The sequence below is a fragment of the Juglans regia genome, chromosome 10 (assembly GCF_001411555.2).
Source record: "Juglans regia cultivar Chandler chromosome 10, Walnut 2.0, whole genome shotgun sequence".
NCBI lineage: Eukaryota > Viridiplantae > Streptophyta > Magnoliopsida > Fagales > Juglandaceae > Juglans > Juglans regia.
In genome coordinates this window covers 12,754,602-12,771,412 of record NC_049910.1, presented here as the reverse complement: position 1 = coordinate 12,771,412, position 16,811 = coordinate 12,754,602, and the positions used below count along the sequence as shown (strand labels likewise).

General features: G+C 36.3%; 2 protein-coding genes across 9 annotated transcripts; one reads left to right on the top strand and one right to left on the bottom strand.

The window, feature by feature from the left end:
- Positions 1-3,513: 3,513 nt before the first annotated feature.
- Positions 3,514-12,590, bottom strand: LOC109011617 (protein RRP6-like 3). Of its 8 annotated transcripts, none has more exons than XR_001999352.2 (13): positions 12,253-12,590; positions 11,458-11,699; positions 11,283-11,381; positions 10,950-11,033; positions 10,677-10,763; positions 9,979-10,099; positions 9,207-9,391; positions 9,087-9,131; positions 8,108-8,610; positions 7,530-8,028; positions 6,418-7,085; positions 4,768-4,980; positions 3,514-4,379 (listed from the first exon to the last, which is right to left on the bottom strand). XR_001999352.2 is itself a non-coding variant. In XM_018992898.2 (12 exons), the coding sequence occupies exons 1-12, from the start codon at positions 12,494-12,496 to the stop codon at positions 5,003-5,005; spliced, it is 2,784 nt and encodes a 927-aa protein (XP_018848443.2). In that variant the 5' UTR covers positions 12,497-12,590; the 3' UTR covers positions 4,686-5,002. The 8 variants fall into 8 exon arrangements, 6 of the variants coding, with proteins under 6 accessions (XP_018848443.2, XP_018848441.2, XP_018848442.2 ...); XR_004802590.1 differs by lacking the exon at positions 3,514-4,379 and adding an exon at positions 4,405-4,675; XM_018992898.2 differs by lacking the exon at positions 3,514-4,379 and having other exon boundaries at positions 4,686-5,009.
- Positions 12,591-12,862: 272 nt separating this feature from the next.
- On the top strand, positions 12,863-14,916 carry LOC109011650 (probable protein S-acyltransferase 6). The gene is made up of 5 exons (XM_018992940.2): positions 12,863-13,120; positions 13,309-13,479; positions 13,574-13,837; positions 14,382-14,615; positions 14,746-14,916. The coding sequence occupies exons 1-5, from the start codon at positions 12,863-12,865 to the stop codon at positions 14,914-14,916; spliced, it is 1,098 nt and encodes a 365-aa protein (XP_018848485.2).
- The last annotated feature ends 1,895 nt before the right edge of the window (positions 14,917-16,811 follow it).

Below are 16,811 nucleotides of genomic sequence, written 5' to 3'. Positions count from 1 at the left end.
ACAGAAGGAAACACCATTTGATCTTCTCGAATTTCAGACTTTTGAACATTTGATGTGTAGATTAGGCACTAAAGTATTTTCGTGCATTATCCATATTGTATGTAAATAAGCATGCAGATATGAGTTGCCTGGTTTGTCTAGAATTGATGTCCCTTTTGTTAAAAAATGTGTCTGGGATGAACATATTTTGTTGATGATTCTGTTAATTTTGATGGTTCTATGTTATAACTTATAAAGATGGTTCTGTTGATGATTTGGAAATTTAAGTATGTTTCTGCATTTGTTAGTTGTGCACGTATAAAGACTGAAAGTTTTCAAGTTTTAAAAGTACTGCTAGTACCTGTAATATATATTTCAATGCTTGTTGTGATGTTTAAAATTGGCCAGTATGTACACAAGAGTACCTTTCAATCATGAGTGTTGGTGATATGACCTGTGTAGTGGGTTTATGATATGTGTTTGTTATATTATTTCTTTTATATGAATCTATCTTTTATTAATGTTATTATTTTTAATAATAATCATGTGGGTTTTGGTATAGAAGTGAGAATGACTGGGTGGGGAAATGGGGAGCAAGCTGGGTTTTGTTGTGCAGATTGAAAATGGAGAGTAAAGCAAGCTCGTGTCTGGAAGGCTGGAATTTGATTTATTATTGGTAAGGAATAAAAATAATTAATTATTATGCATGAGAGAATACATATTTTTGTATACATACATATATACGTATACTTATCCATATCTAATCTTATAAACATATTTTTATTGATCTCCTGTATTATTTTAGGACCTAAATTCCATTTCTGGAGTCAAAAACCACATTAATCTAGTGCCAAAATACGTATCTTGCAACCAAGCATTTCCTATGCTCCTTTATGTTTTCTTTACTAATCTTTTCATATTTGTTTCAGGCACAACTTAGAAGTTGGAACATTTGGAAGTTTGTAATATTTACTTACTTTATTTTGGTTCATTTGTTCAGATTTCCTATACGAAACTGGTTAAATAGTTTTTTTTTCACCAGGGGTGTGACCCCAAATAATTGTTTGCACCCATGAAGTGTTGAGGCTTAGACTTTGAAGGGAGTGATACCCTAAAACCAAGGCCTTCACCATTTGGGGTCATTAGAAATATTATTTAACCTATTATTTTAAGCCGGGGTTTCATCTCAACTTCATTTTATTCATTATTCATAAAAACTTTCTAATTTTTAATATCCAAACATCATAGCTCAATGGTAAGCCCAACCTGCATAACCAAATCAAATGCCCCTATATTTGTAAGGTTGTTTGCTTGTCACATAGGTTATCTTCCACAATATGTAATTGGTAGTAGCTTGACAGTAGATCCAAACTTCTAGAAGTATATCGTGCTTATTGGCTTGTATTTCATTTCTCAGCATATTGTTGCTATTGTCTCATCTGCTTTTCAAACTTGTTATACTTCTTCTCCAATTTGAGTTTTTCTAGTGTCTCGAATGAATTTAAGTATGCATGTACATAAATTTTAGTAGTCAGTAAGAAATGGTTTGTGAATTACAAAGAGTTATAATGGTTGTAACTAATACTATAAGGGAATTTTCACCTCACTCATAAGCCCACTAGGTGCTCAGTTGAGAGTAATGGGCTTCGCCCTGATACTCGGCCCCAGAGTCCAAACTTGTCCACGAAGCAACTCACCTGTATGGAAAAGTACATAATAATGGCTGATGGGACAGCCTGACGCCACTCGGCCACACCCTGCTCATGGGGACTCATATAGGGAAGAACGAGAAAGACGAATAACCTTTGATCTTCTAATAATGGAATATCGATGAACTACTGAAAACACTAGCAAAGTAAAATAAATCAGGGAACCAAGCCACATTAATGGCACCACTACCCGAGCAACACGCCACATTAATGACGTCGTCGCAGAGGCATGCCACATTTAAAGGACTTCGACAAAAGGAACAGTAAAAAGGACATGGACTCCACGAGGGCAGGCACAATCTGTCCCCCCACACTCCCAGTATAAATAGCAATTTTCAGGTATGAAAAAATCTCTCTAGGCTCTTTCATTATATACAAATTCCCAAAATACTCTACTGACTTTGGCATCGGAGACTCCTCGGCCCCAAGGCCACCCTCTCCCAGCTTCTTTCTTCTTCGTTTTCGCAAGCCCAACTTTGAAGACTAGAGTTGTTGGAACCTGGGCTAAAAGCGTACAAAACACGACATTAACAAATACAATAGCCGTTACAACCAATAAGTCTATTTAAGGATACATGGTACTACAAACTTGTTAAAGTGGAGAAATGAGTGCTTAAGCGAAGTGAAGTACAATTAGAGTATAGTAATTATGCATAAATAAGTCTTTGCTTGCTAGGCAAGAGGATAGGAAGTTACAAATTCTTAAAAATATATTTCTATAACTATAAAACAACTGAGTGTAAAGAGGATAAAGGACGAAACTCAAAAGGTGAAGAAAGAAGAAGACTAAATTTAGTCAGTTTAATAATCTTTAATAGTTTTAAGGGTATCCAAAAGATGAATAAGTACTTGAATTTATGTTTAATTCAAGTTTCAAAAATAAAAAGTTGTCTATTTGGCCTGTGGATCAAGATACAAGCTTATATTTCTAATTTTTCTAAAGTTGTATCTCACTTACGGCTAGGGGCCACCTAAAGTCTCCAACTAAAAGAGAAAATGTAAATACTACCATTAAATTTTGGCATGATTTATGGTGTGGCGATGTAGCGCTCAAGAAAACTTTTCCACAAGTTTATGGCATAGCAAGCATGAAAGAAGTCTCGATTACGGACCTCTTCATTCTCTCTAATGGCACTCCACAATGGAATGCCACATTCCTTAGAGATGCTCAAAATTGGGAAGTTGTGACTTTTTTGGAGTTCTATAACCTAGTTTACTCCACCCGGTTGTTGGCGGGAGTTGAAGATAAGATCTTTTGGTGCCCTTCTAAGATAGGAAAGTTTTTAGTCCACTCTTTCTACAAAGTCATGACAATGCATGGTACAAATTCATTCTCATGAAAGAGTAATTGGAAGACAAAGGCGCCTCTAAAGACAGTTTTTTGTATAGATAGCTTCCCTAGAGAAGATCATCACTTTAGATAATATAAGGACATGTCGAATCATAATCTTGGATTGGTGTTGTATGTGTAAAAAGAGTAGAGAGTCGGTTGACCTTCTACTACTTCATTGTGAGATTGCCAGGATAATGTGGAATGAAATTTTTGCTTGGGTGAGATTAGCTTGAGTGATGCCAGGATATTGTGGAATGAAATTTTTGCTTGGGTGGGATTAGCTTGGGTGATGCCGAGACGGATAGTGGACCTTTTAGCTTCTTGGAAAGCCATTCAATGTAATTCTCAGATTGCCTCTATTTGGAATATGGTTCCAGTATGTTTATGGTGGTGTATTTGGAGGGAGATGAACGAAAGAAGTTTTGAAAATCAAGCAAGGCCAATGGAAGAGCTTAGAAGTCTATTTTTCAATATTTTACTCTATTGGTCGAATGTAATTGATTTTAGAGTTCTGCTATGTACAATCGTCTCCTACAGTCAACACACATTAAATCTAATGTGGTTGGATCCCACTTCAGACATTACAAAAAAAAAAAGAAGAAAAAAAGAAGCCAGAAGAAAGCACTTCTAGTTACAATCTGGTGGATATCCCACAAAGAAGAAAGGAAAATCGTCCGATAGTAGGCGAACCCAACTTCTTCTCTGCCCAGCAAAATCAGCTCTTCTCCTCCCTTATTTTTGTCTCTAAGATCCGGTTACTGGGCCTTGGGGGTTTTCACATCCGACAGATCTTGCAAACGAAAATCTTGTTCATTTTCTTAATGATCACTGTGGAGTTTCGGGCAACAAAAGAAAAAAATGTTCAGCTGGATTTTTCATCATGAATTTTGTTGATGGCCTTCCTTTAAAAGTTTTATCACTTCAAGGTGATTATAACATACAGCCTCATGTAAGGTTGTGTCTTTCTCTTTGTCCACTTTCAGGATCTTGAGGATGTGGATATCTCCCATGTTCGATCTGAACAACATTCCCATACCTTGATGTGACATGTAATGGAGTTTCATCTTTGGTATTGACTTGATCTTTGAAAGCCATGATGTTGCCTTTTGCTACAACGTTATAGACAATCCATACAAGTGATGGTCATGGCCTCTCTGTTTTCCAAACAAAAGAGTACTCCCGAAAAATGTAGGAAAATGAAACTAAGCTTTTCGGTTCCCGCCTGAGTTTTTGTTTGCTCTTTTTCCTCTCAAAAGTTGAGCTCTGTTTTGTCTTCCACCAACTCCAATCCACACTTTTTCATTAAAACGATGTGGGCATCCACATCGGTTTGGTGCGAGCCGACTGCAGCTGAGAGACTGCAAATAGAATTTTTCTTGATTTTAATGGCTTGTCATTTCATGAATTCCTTGTATTTCTAAACTAAGCACACATAAACGTTGCACTTATATATGTTCTGGCTTTTTGCCTATTCTCTTTATCAATAAAATCATGTTTACCGATCAAAAAAATTTCTAAATCAATGGCCACCACTGCGTTTCATAATTCAGAATCTCAGACATCCGACTGAAATACATTGTGTTCGAATGTGGGCTGCTGAAGCCAGCTACTCTTCCAAAAAAGCAATTTTATCAAAGCTAAAAGAGCCACCAAGCTGAAACAAGGATCGAAAAAATCTCTCTTTCTTCATCATGTGAAAAAACAAGAAATAGAACATAGAGATTTAACAAGGAAATTCTTACTCACCCCTAACTCGAACTGGAAACTCAGAAAAATGATCATAAAGCTCTGAAACAGAAATAATGTCATTCAACACCAGCGTTAGAATTCCAATGATCGCAGCAACCTCATGGAAGACATCATCCAAGCATCACAAAATGTACAGACTAACTCTTAACCAAGTCCAAAGCTTTGTTGGCAGGATTGTATACACTAAATTCACCGAAGTCACGCCTACCACTGCCAGAAACATTGCCCATGATCAAATCCTTGAAACAAATAGGAAAAACTCAGTTTTCTAAACATAATTTAAACCTATCCCTCTCAAACTCACAAAATAAAAACTGAAGTTGTCTGCATTTTTAAAAGTGTCGAGTCATATGCCAACTGTCAAGGTCATTCAAATGAATTTAGTACTCTCAAGTAACTTTCACATAATTAGTTTAGTATTTTGATAAGTAAATTAGTTTAGTATATAATACCTTCTTGTCTACTAAATTAATCTAATCCTAAAAAACTTCTCTTTTAAACTCAATATGGCATTTCAAAACATCATGATAGTCAACAGTTACTAGATCCATACGGTGTGTGCATTTGTGGGTGTGTGAACGCAAGGACAGAACCAAGACTTCTTATCTCCAAGGGAGCCAATTGAGGTTCGGGTGTACAAGCCATTACGCCATTTCAAGTTCAAAAATGAAATGGTAGGGTCAGTGACCTGCTTTTTTCAATGAAAATATTTGATCTTTTCATTCGAAATTATTATTTAGATTCTCTTTACAATTTTTTTTTTCATAGTTTATAAAAATAGACAGGCTGGATTTTTTTAGCAATTCAACATTTATATGACTTTTTATTTTGATGATAATTTAATTTAAAGATTCAAAACCCCCAGGGGGAAAGGGATGGCCCCTACAGGCCCCCTAGTTCCATCCTTGTGTGAGTGCACAAACATTTGTGCCAATTCAATTGGATGAGATATATTCTTGATTTGATACACACACTAAAGTTATTAATATGCAACTTCAATTTCCTCCTAAACTGACTTAAACTTTGTGTTGCGGGTCTCCAGTTCTTCATATAAAGACATTATTCTTCCGCATGATTGGACTATCTAGTGTGGCCTGGTCATGAAAAAGCAAGGGAAGAGGTGATGAGGTGACAGTAATGCTGATCTTAAAGATGAAACCATCGTATGAGTACAGTGGTACCAATTATGGTAGATGGTGAGGCAGTAGGGGCCATAATGGTGGTGAACGCAGTACATAATCCCTGATAAGAGGGGTTTATAACCTCACAACTAGAGGGGACGAATTGTGAAACCTTGGTCTTGGTTGGTATACTAATGCTCCCTCCAAGTCTAAGTTTGGAATCCTTTTGGGAGCAAATAATTTTTAGGGGCCATTGAATTGGGGGAACTTACTATTGAATTACCGAAGGTGCACTTGCAGAAAACTCTTTACCGAGGGCCACTGCACTGCTGAGGTTAGTCAGGACTTTGTTCTCGAACACCCGGTGCCAATAAAAAACAAATAGAGGGGGCGATTGAAACCTTTTATGGATAGTTTTACCTTGGCCCAATGTAGATCATATCATTATTATTCATCCTAGCTAATGTGTGGTTATTTGCTACGCATGGAAAAAATGAAACACAATCATGAGTGTTTTTCAGCATACCTGTGCATTACATCCCAGCCAGCAGGTAAGAAACGAGGTTGAAGAGCCTCGACAAATACTTGTCTCCACCTTTGACAGAATTGACGAACACCATCCTCACCATATTCCTTTAGCAGATGATTTACAACTTGTTTCCCATGCGGCCCATGTCCTAACAATGATAATTTGGAATTATGCTTAGATTGGGCAGTTCCATCATATTTCTTATGATTCAACTCAACGGTTCCATTTGATGGGCCCCTACTCTCATAATTGTCATCAGAATTTCCAATGCAGTCACCTTTTCTATTAGATGCTCCATGTGTGTCAGACTTTAAGCTATCTTTAAAAGTATAATTGACTTCATCAACACCTGAGTCAGCACCAATAGTGGAGTCACCTACATCATCATCTGCTTTTCTGAATTCTTGTTGTCCATTGCATGCTTCTGCTTTAGTGCTGTCAGAACTATTTAGAATACCAACTTCTGATGCATCCACAATGGAAGATGTCTCCGTACAGCCCACATTATTCTGCATATTTGGAAGGATGCTCCCAGCAGAATGCTTAAAAGATATCCCTTTCTTCTTTTTAAGCCGCCTTCTTTCGTGGGGACTCATGCCAACTAGCAAAGCTGCTTCCAAGTCTGCCCCAGTTATCTCTCTTCCTCCATAATAACGCATGACAATCTACAACAGCAAACAATAACATAATATGGAGAAAAAACTACAAAAATTATTAAAAGTCATTTTTTCATCAACTTTATTGCTTAACAGTCAGCAGCAAAAATGAACAGAAGGACCTGTAAACACGTCCTTATTAAAAAATCGTAGTTTTTCACCATGAAATTAAATCACAATGAAGTCAGTTAATTACAATGAGATTTGCAACCCTAATGAATAAAAATTGTTTTTCAGCTCCTTTGTATTTCATCTGATACTATTTAACTAGAGATCTACACATTGTAGACACCCTGAAAAATTAAGTTAATAACCGCCCAGTGAAGTTCCCTGTAATTTGGACACCCAGAACAAATAAAAAGAAAAAGAAAATATTTTCAGTAAAGATTCAATAGATATATCCCATCTGCGATAAAGTTGGTAAAAGTCAATGCTGAAAAAGTGCTGTAATACCTGCATCAGTTCTTCGCGTCGCTTGGATGGCATTCTTGGTCCATGGCGCAAAAGTGCCATAGCAGCTGTTCTCAATTGTAAAGGGGGTACTCCCACCTCCTCATCGTTTGTTGCTGACTCAGATGATCCAGAAATAACTTGGACTTCTTTCGAGTCAACCACTTTACTAACAAATAGGGGAATTCCAAATTCTGCAGCAATCTGTTTTTTATACTTCTCAGCAGCAGAATGGGCAACTTCATGGCAGTCCACACAGAGCAGGACAATATCATGAGAACGGTGGCTTTTCAAATGCTCGGGAAAGTGTATTCTGTAGCACGAAGGAATTATTCTGTAGCGCAAGTAGTGATTTCCTTCACCACAGCAAACACATATATTTTTCTTACTTTGGATATAAAAATCATTATCTTCATCTTCTGGACGACCTTTGGGTTCAAAAAGAAGCATAATGGCAGGTGGATTGTCATCAACAAGTTTAGCTAACTCTCTATGGAGATACCTGTTATGATATAACATCGATCATGTCAAATGAATTATATACATAATGTAACATAAAGACAAAAGAAAGGTTCACCAACCATTCAAGCTTCCTGCGGTCACAGTAACAAAGTAACCGTCCATCATTTGCAAAGATTTTGCAATTATGATAAACCGGAGTTTTGCAGGAGAACTTTTGAACAAACAGCTCTCGAGAAGTCTTTCGAGCAACTTGCTTTGAACTTTTTACCATGTTTTGTTTGGATACTAAAGACACTTTTAGATTACAGTTAACCAGTAAAGCATAATTTAAAATAGAAAGTGGACAACTCCCACTTGAACCAAGGCACTTTTGGAGAATCATTGGGAAAATATCGTTAAGGTTGCTGATGTTGTCCTGGAGCAGGGTATGGACATCATCCAAATGACTGCAAACAACAGAGGATGGAGATGGAAGGAGAGAGTTGAAACTCAAATCCACATTCAAATCAGCTTGAGTTATTGTTCTACATATTTCTGCCAGAGTCATTGGAGGTCTGTCTGCAAGAGCAACAATAGCCTGGTCCGATAATACATATCTTAGGCTCTCATCATGCACACGAGCCTGAAAAGATGTAAATGTCACAGGTAAGATTGACTACCTACAATGCCATTTCCTGTTTTTCCTGACTTAAGAAGACAAGATGAGTGGCACTATCTGATAAAGGAGACATGAGGGAGTTTGCAGGATAAAATTAGATCATCAGACTAAAATAGTCCACCAATGTCTTAGTACAGAAAATGTCAAAGTGAGGAAAGAAACAAAAATAAATTTCTGATATTGGAAAAATCACTTTTTGGATTTTCATTTTTTTATCATTAAATAGGTCTAACCAATTGCAGAAAACAAGATATTCTTCTTGCCAATGTAGGAAAAGGGAAAACAGATGAAGAAAGTAACATGAGGAGAGATGTCAAAGGAAGAGGCACCCTTGATTCGTCATTTTACAAATATATTTCACCAGAAACTTCCATTTAGCACGTAAATGGTTACTTTTTCTGAATTGCTTGTACTAAATTTTTGAAAGACCTCTTACTAACCATTATATCTCTCCATGCACACAATCGCATCACGAGATCCTGAAACTGACAGAAAAAATCCATCACAACTTTACATTATGCAGAGTTTAAAAGTGACAATGAAATAAAACAGCAGCAAACCTCGGTTTTAAAATAAACTGATGAAACAGCTCCTTGACCATTCAAATGACGAGAAGTTAATGATGATGCGGCCGATTCTCCAGGAAAAGCTTCAACTTCTTTTGCGTAAAGTTGCAAACAAGTCATGTTTGAACGCCTACTGGCCTCGAGAACAAAATCGAATTTGTCATCGGGACAAGAGATTTCTGATACATTAATATACTTAGAATTCCAATACTGTGTGTACTAGTAAATGCAGGTTTTCAACATTATGAGCAAAAAAACATGGCTAAGCAGGGATTTGACCTAAAAACTACATTAATTTTTTTTTTAGCTTTGCTGATACTACATTAAAGAACTTAAAATCTTTCATTCTAAGCATACCAATTAGTGGCAGCTATCTCATGTCAAAACTTTCTATCATCTCAGAGGTGTGAACTCCCAAGTAGGGATCCCTCATCCCATACCTCCAAAACACGAAAAAACAAAAAAACAAAAGAATCTTTATTACCGTTAATACTTCCATATTTTAGCACTTGAACTTATCACAAAAATCTCAATTTTATAATTGTTTATTTTCTTCCATTTTATTTTATTGGCACCGGATGTCCTAGGGGTGCACATGCCCTAGGTAAGGAGTTTCCAGCAAGTACATCTTGGGTAATTTAAATTCCCCCCAATCAGATGGCCCCTAAAACTTATTTGCAAAAGCTAAGTTTTTCTCCATTCCAACACAAAGGAATTCAACAACAAATATCAGATATGAAACATGAGCAGAAGATAGAAGGCCTACCAGTCCCCTGTTGTTTGAGCTCAGTTATTAAACAATTCGCAATATATAATAGATAGTGTGCATCTATTCGAGCATATTGCACCATTTCTTTCGACAGGGGTCGCTGTCTCCAGTCTTCACGCTACAATTTCAACATGAAATCAAGTAAGTAGCAAGATTTTGTCAACTCACAAGAAACATTACAACTCAAGACCAGAAGATATCAACATCAATCATCTACAGCTTATCAACATCAAACGTAAAAGATATTGGTTAGTACCACAGGCTATTCATTGACAAACTGGCTGGTTTGGTTATACAAAACCAAACCATCTCATCTCAGCTCATCTCATCTCATATAATCATTACTACTTTCCAAAACTCCCACACAAAATATAATAAAAATTCAACTTTTTCAAATCTCAAAACAAAAATAATCTTATAAATTTATATTATAACAATATTTTATTTAACTTTCAACAAAACATCTCATCTCATCTCATCTGAACTGTGTAACTAAACGAGGCCTAAAGAGCCTCACGTAAAGGATTTTAAACCTGGAAAATACGTCAAGTTTACTAGTATAGACTACAATAGGTCCCAAGATGCTCTTCTTTTAGAAGTCTGGTTAGTTCTCTTTATACAATGTTATATAATGACCGGTAAGCTTCATGCTATGAAGCAAAGTCCATGGCTGTTAGATAGTCTGAAAGCCGAACCTGTAACAATTTGTTTGTGGTTACACCACAGTATGTTTCAAGTAAGTATGCCAGCGATTTCTGCGGCTTTGAAAGAAGATCACATGCCTGCAGTGTTATAACAATGACACAGAGTGAGAAAAGAATAATGGCCAGCCAATTTACGTATGCATCATCTCTCTCTCTCTCTCCCTCCATGATATTTCAACCAACCAGTCAGTCAACCATAATGATTATAAGGTAAAAGTATCTAGTGAAGGGCCTCAATAAAATCAGAATCCTGGGAACACTCACCTTTGCAGTATCAAATAAATTAACAACATATATATGAAAGTCTCTTTGCAACCAGAGAACATCATTATCGGCCCCATGAAAGACCTACACAATAAAACTTCCCAATATCAACAGGACTAAAAGCATGATACTTTCCAGTAACCGCTATCAAGAAAAATATATATAAAAGCTTCTATGGTGCATTTGAATGGAGTGGAGGATTTAGATTTCCAATTTTAGTCTAAAAGGATGAAATCAAATATAAAAGTACAATTTTCTCTCCATTAATTAGTTTCACTGATTTAAGCTTGCATATGAGACAAATGACCTTGTAAAAATACATAATTTAAACACCTTACAAATACTAGGCTCGGCAAAAACTGGGCGAAGAACACCCATTGAATCATGCAGAGCAATCGTGTCCACCAAATAATCCTCCTTGCGAGTAGAGATCTGTTCAAATCTCAACCAATAGACATTGAGTAACTGAAAACTGGAATTGCTGTAACAAGAAAATAATTCGGTGTACCTGTATTAGAGCTGTAAATCCTAGAAAGGATCGTAAACTATGCTGCTCGGTATCCACAGCAAAAACCCTCTCTTTGATCAAAACATCGAGGAGCTCCTTCAATTGTGACACGGTCTCAACCCATGTATATTCCTCGCTTATTTCCGAGTCCACTATTCCATCAATGAAGCTGAACTCAAGTCGAGGATTCTCCACCAATTCAAAAATCTCTGCCTGATACGGATGAGAATTAGAAGCATTATCTGAAAACAATAACAGCTCCAATATTAGCTACCTCTATAAAATGACGACAAGCCATACATTATATTTATAAGTGATCAAGTTCCTTTCAATAAGATTTTAGCTCCCTTGATTGCTCAAAACCAAACGAAAAATTTTAAAAATGGAAAAAAAATTCAAGCTTTTCATTGAGTTGAGCTGCGATTCACTGCTTCATGACTAACTAAATCCAGCTGAATGTTATTGTAACTAAAGCAGAAGAAAGAGTATATATCTTCATAACTCTCTCTCCTGAATGAATAAAAACTATTTCACAAGTCCTGGATTAATACTTCTCGCTGAAAGTGGAACGATAGAAAACACGCAAGGAAACAACAGAAAAGGCAAAAAGTTGAAAAAAGTTTCCCTCTATTCTCTCTTACAACCAAACAAAACCTTATATTTCCATCGATCATAGTGTAGTACAGTACAGTATATCAGTTGTAATTTCCACCGATCGAAGTGCGAACTCAAAAAAGTCAACAATTTCTCACTGACCCAAACACAGTTACGGGAAAACCGAAAACAAAACGGTACCGTGACGAGACGCATCGAGCTTCAAATGCTTGAACGGAGAGTAGGAATTATCCGCCAAGACTCGCTTAAATGCGTGCTGCGGCTTGGTCTGGTCAGCTTGTAGATAACACGACTTCGGGGAGCATTTGTGGTGATTCTTCCGGCGTCTCCGGTACTGAGCAGTGGCGAAGAAGATTGAGAGTGCTGCCACAAAGCCACCGATAGTGATTGCGATGAATCTGATAGACTTCAACCTCTCTTCCATTTATCTAAATCTTTTTTATCCGTTCCTCTCTGTTTTCCGATCCAAATTCAAAGGCTTCGGCTTTGGCATGGCAGTAGTATCGCTCGTCGGCGGGTTTTTCTAACACGACCCCAAGTAAGAGGAATGGGGCTTACGTGGCATGTATGAAACCTTGCACGTGTCTGGGTCCTCTTCATACGTGCCGAGGCCCAAATTAGGGTCGGGTTGAGTTTGGGCTAGCCTTTGGTGTCGGACTCGTGAAATTTGCACCCAGAATAACCGTTTTTCAGTTATCAAAAAAGTCAGTTACAATCCAAATTTCTTGCACTTGCACTATATCTCTGAGAGAGTATGCTGCGAGAAAAGAGCCCCCAAAAGGGGAAAAAAATGGAAGAAATTGAGAAGGATATAGAAGTGATGGAAAATGTTGCTCTTTCTGAGCCATTGGAAGAAGGGTTTGAGAGAGAAAATGTTGGGGTTGAAAAGGAGAATGGGATCACTGCAAAGGGTGGGAACATTTTGGTCACTGTGAAGCAGAAGATGTTTGAGTTCTTCAAAAGGGTTATGGAGATTGAGTTGGTTAAACATTTTCTTGGTGGCAACCTGGAAAGAACTAGAGCCTATCATGTTTGGCCTGGAAAAAATGTGCTTTTCTAATCCATATATACCATTTGGCAGCACTTCAATTTGAATGCTCTTTTAAAGCAATAAAAAAAAAAAAAAAAAAAAAGAAGCCATGGACATTGTTTTCTGTTCATATTCTAGAATTACAATTTTGCAGTAGTTTTCACTGAAGTTGTTCACCACTCACTCACTTCCATATGTGTGCACAGGTCTTTTTCTTCCATGGGAGGCTCATATGTGGCCCGGATCCAAGAGGGTTGATGTTGACAAGTGTTTCTATTATTCTTTCAAGTTGGATTTTTGCCATTTATGTTGGGGAGGATCTGCCAAGTCATTCTTCTAGCCTCATAATCAGCATTTCTGTGATTTTGACCATAATTGTGAGTCTTTTAACTCTCTAGATCAACCCTTTTTTTTTCTTTAAATTTAATTTCATGGTCACTTTTTCTGTTCATACTGTTTGGAATATTGCAGGTTCTTGTCAACTTGATTTTGGTTAGTGCAATTGATCCGGGGATTATTCCAAGAAATGATGGTCAGGAAACTATTGCAGATGTTGGCACTAGTACTGGCACAAGGAGGAGAAGGGTTACAGTTAATGGGGTGGAAATGAAACTAAAATACTGTCGGATTTGCAAGATTTATCGTCCACCCAGAAGTTGCCACTGTGCTATATGCGATAACTGTGTTGAGAAATTTGATCACCATTGTCCATGGATTGGTCAATGTATTGCACTGGTAAGGTGACAACCAAAATGCTTCATTTTAAAATAAGATTTCATTAATTTTTTAGAGAAATGATATTTACAGTCAAAAAGTGCGCAAGCGTTGCACACTATTTTTAAAAAAGTGAGTAAATATGGGATCAACTTTAAAAAATTCATTTTTTAATGATGGATCTCACTCTTTTTTAAAAAGAGTGCACAGTACTTACATAACTCATGACTGTATCTAACATTACTCAATTTTTTAACACAGTCTATAAACAGTGAGAGTGCAGGACCCAACAAAAACTCCATCACAGAAGCAATACAGAACAAATAAATGGACAATGGGTCTAATAAATTGGACCCGAATCTCTATATTCCATGCCCAAATCTAAATAAGCGCTTGTATTGCAAATGGATTCATAAATTTCAATCCATTGGCACAACTATAGTAATAGCAACTCCAACAGTAATCATGTAATAGCACCGAACGGACTACCAAACCTCAGTGGTATTATGCATGAAATGCTTTGCATGTCAAATTTACAGCCAAATTTGGTGTTGCATTTTTGCAGAGGAACTATCGATTTTACCTGACATTTGGGGCATCTGCCATGGTCTTATTTGCTTATCTATTTGCGTTTTCATGCTGGAAAATCCATCAAAGAGTATTGAAAAATGGAACTGGGTTTATTGGGATGCTAAGGAATTGCCCTGAAACATTGGCATTGGTGTCGTTTAGTTTTGCTGCCATTGGATTCCTTGGTGGACTTGCTCTGTTCCATGTCTATCTAACTGCCATAAACCAGGTTTGTTCGGTTTAAGCCAAATATACTTTCAATGAAAATGATCAAGAACATCATGCATTATTTCATGGTTTTCTGCAAGTGTTCCCACTGCCTTTTCATTTGGTTTTTTCTTTTTTTTTGTGTTACACAGACAGCTTATGAGAATTTTCGGCAGCGCTATGTGCGTTTTAGAAATCCATATGATAAAGGAATTCTGCATAACTTTATGGAAGTTCTGTTTGTGCCAATGCCACCTTCCAGAGTCGATTTCCGTGCTGAAATCTCATCAAGATCGTTTTCAGCAGCAGAAACAGAACTCTGAGATAACTCTTTGTATTGGTCTTATATTGGCATCAAAGATGCAAACGATGTATGGGTATTGCCCACATTTAAGAAGGCTTTGAAATGTGTCGTAAGGCCTACTTCATTAGAATGGGATGAATGCTGAAGTGCGGTTTGGATAGTGAGTTAAGATAAGATAAATTGAGATAAAAATTAAAAGTTAAATAAAATATTGTTAGAATATTATTTTTTAATATTATTATTATTTTAGAATTTGAAAAAATTAAATTTTTTATTATATTTTGTATGAAAATTTGAAAAAATTATAATAATAAGATGAGATAAAACATTTTTACTATCCAAACGAATTCTAAAGAGAGATAGTCAAATTATGTGGGCTCTACAGCATTAGTACTGTTCATATTCTATCTTCGAGTAATGTAAACCTCACATAAGCATTTAATGTTCTGTCTATCTTTTTTTATATTGAATCATTCAATTTGATCAAAGAAAAATTCTTCTCATCAATCATTATTCATTCATCACCCCACATCCTATGAAAAACACCCCACACCTTATAGAAAACACTCACACATCATATAAAAAAATTATAATTGTGAGAGTGAATAATAGCTGATGTATAGCATTCCTCATTTGATCAAATAAGCAGGTCGGATATCAATTTTAAGAAATCAAAATTTCTTAAAATTTAAAAAAAAATGAAATTTCTTAAAATTTCTTCTTCCAAAAAAAAAAAAAAAAAGAAATCAAAATTTCAAGATTTTTATAATTTATCAAAGATATAGTATACAAGACACATTTTAAGAATATGAAATTCCTTTAGATTTAAGACAACTAGGAAAGGTGCGGAGTACTTTTCAGTGCATTCTAGGAGATCACCCATCTTTACTCTTCCCATGTTAGCTATGGATGTGCATGTAGATCTAGACTATTCCCAGAAGAATCATACTTTTCCTCCCAAATTATCTACAATTTGATTAAAGAAATTGGTAATCATTCTCTTATGATAAGCAAGCCCCTTCTGCTAAATTAGACCAATGCTTCAAAAAGTTTGCAGAAGATTGGTAGCACCAAAAATGGTAAATTGGCCCATTCTTAAAGTCCCTTCTTTTGATGTCTATAGCTTTTAGACCTTCATTGCCCTTTTTGCTCCTTTAGAAACCTCCCCCTTTTCATTATGCATGTGTCATGTGTGTGTGTAAATACATATATTTAGACATAGCACCAACACCAGCCATCACATGTCTCGTGCAATGGCAGCTTTGGGTTCCTTAGACAGACTAGCAAGTGGGGTTGTAAAGCAACAGCCACTCCTTTTGCAAGCAATTCCTCCTCTTTTTAGCTTCTTCCACCTTTTTCTTTACCTCAAATATTCTTTGAAATAAAATATGATGTGTTGAGAAATACTATTTTTGGAATATCAGCGAGTCGAATTAATGTATTTTGTAATAGAATAGTGTTATATGTATTTATAATTTTACTTACACTTTTACTTACGAGACCCATTTTGTTAATTTTCTTTTGAATTTCAAATTTTATGATTTTCAGCATATCAATAATTGACACGTAGAGAAATAAGTTTTTCACATTTAACATTTTCCTTTGTCATAATTAACTCGAAGCTATGAAAAATGAGTTGTTGTATCGAAGTCAAGTGATGTTGTTTGCTTATTGTTTTCAAGAGTTGTTGTAGTATAAGATATGATGTCAACATGTGGCAATTGCTGTCCCTTTGTGTCGATTGTGCTTTGCAACTCATGGATTGCTATTGCTGCTCCTTTACGGTTCTCAATCATTGTTATTCGAACTAAAATTCCCATTTATTAGATCCTCTATCTATCAATCCTAAAATCTTCCTCTAGGTTGAACTTCCGTCTTACCAATTACACATGATTTAATGTTCTTTTTTAAGTT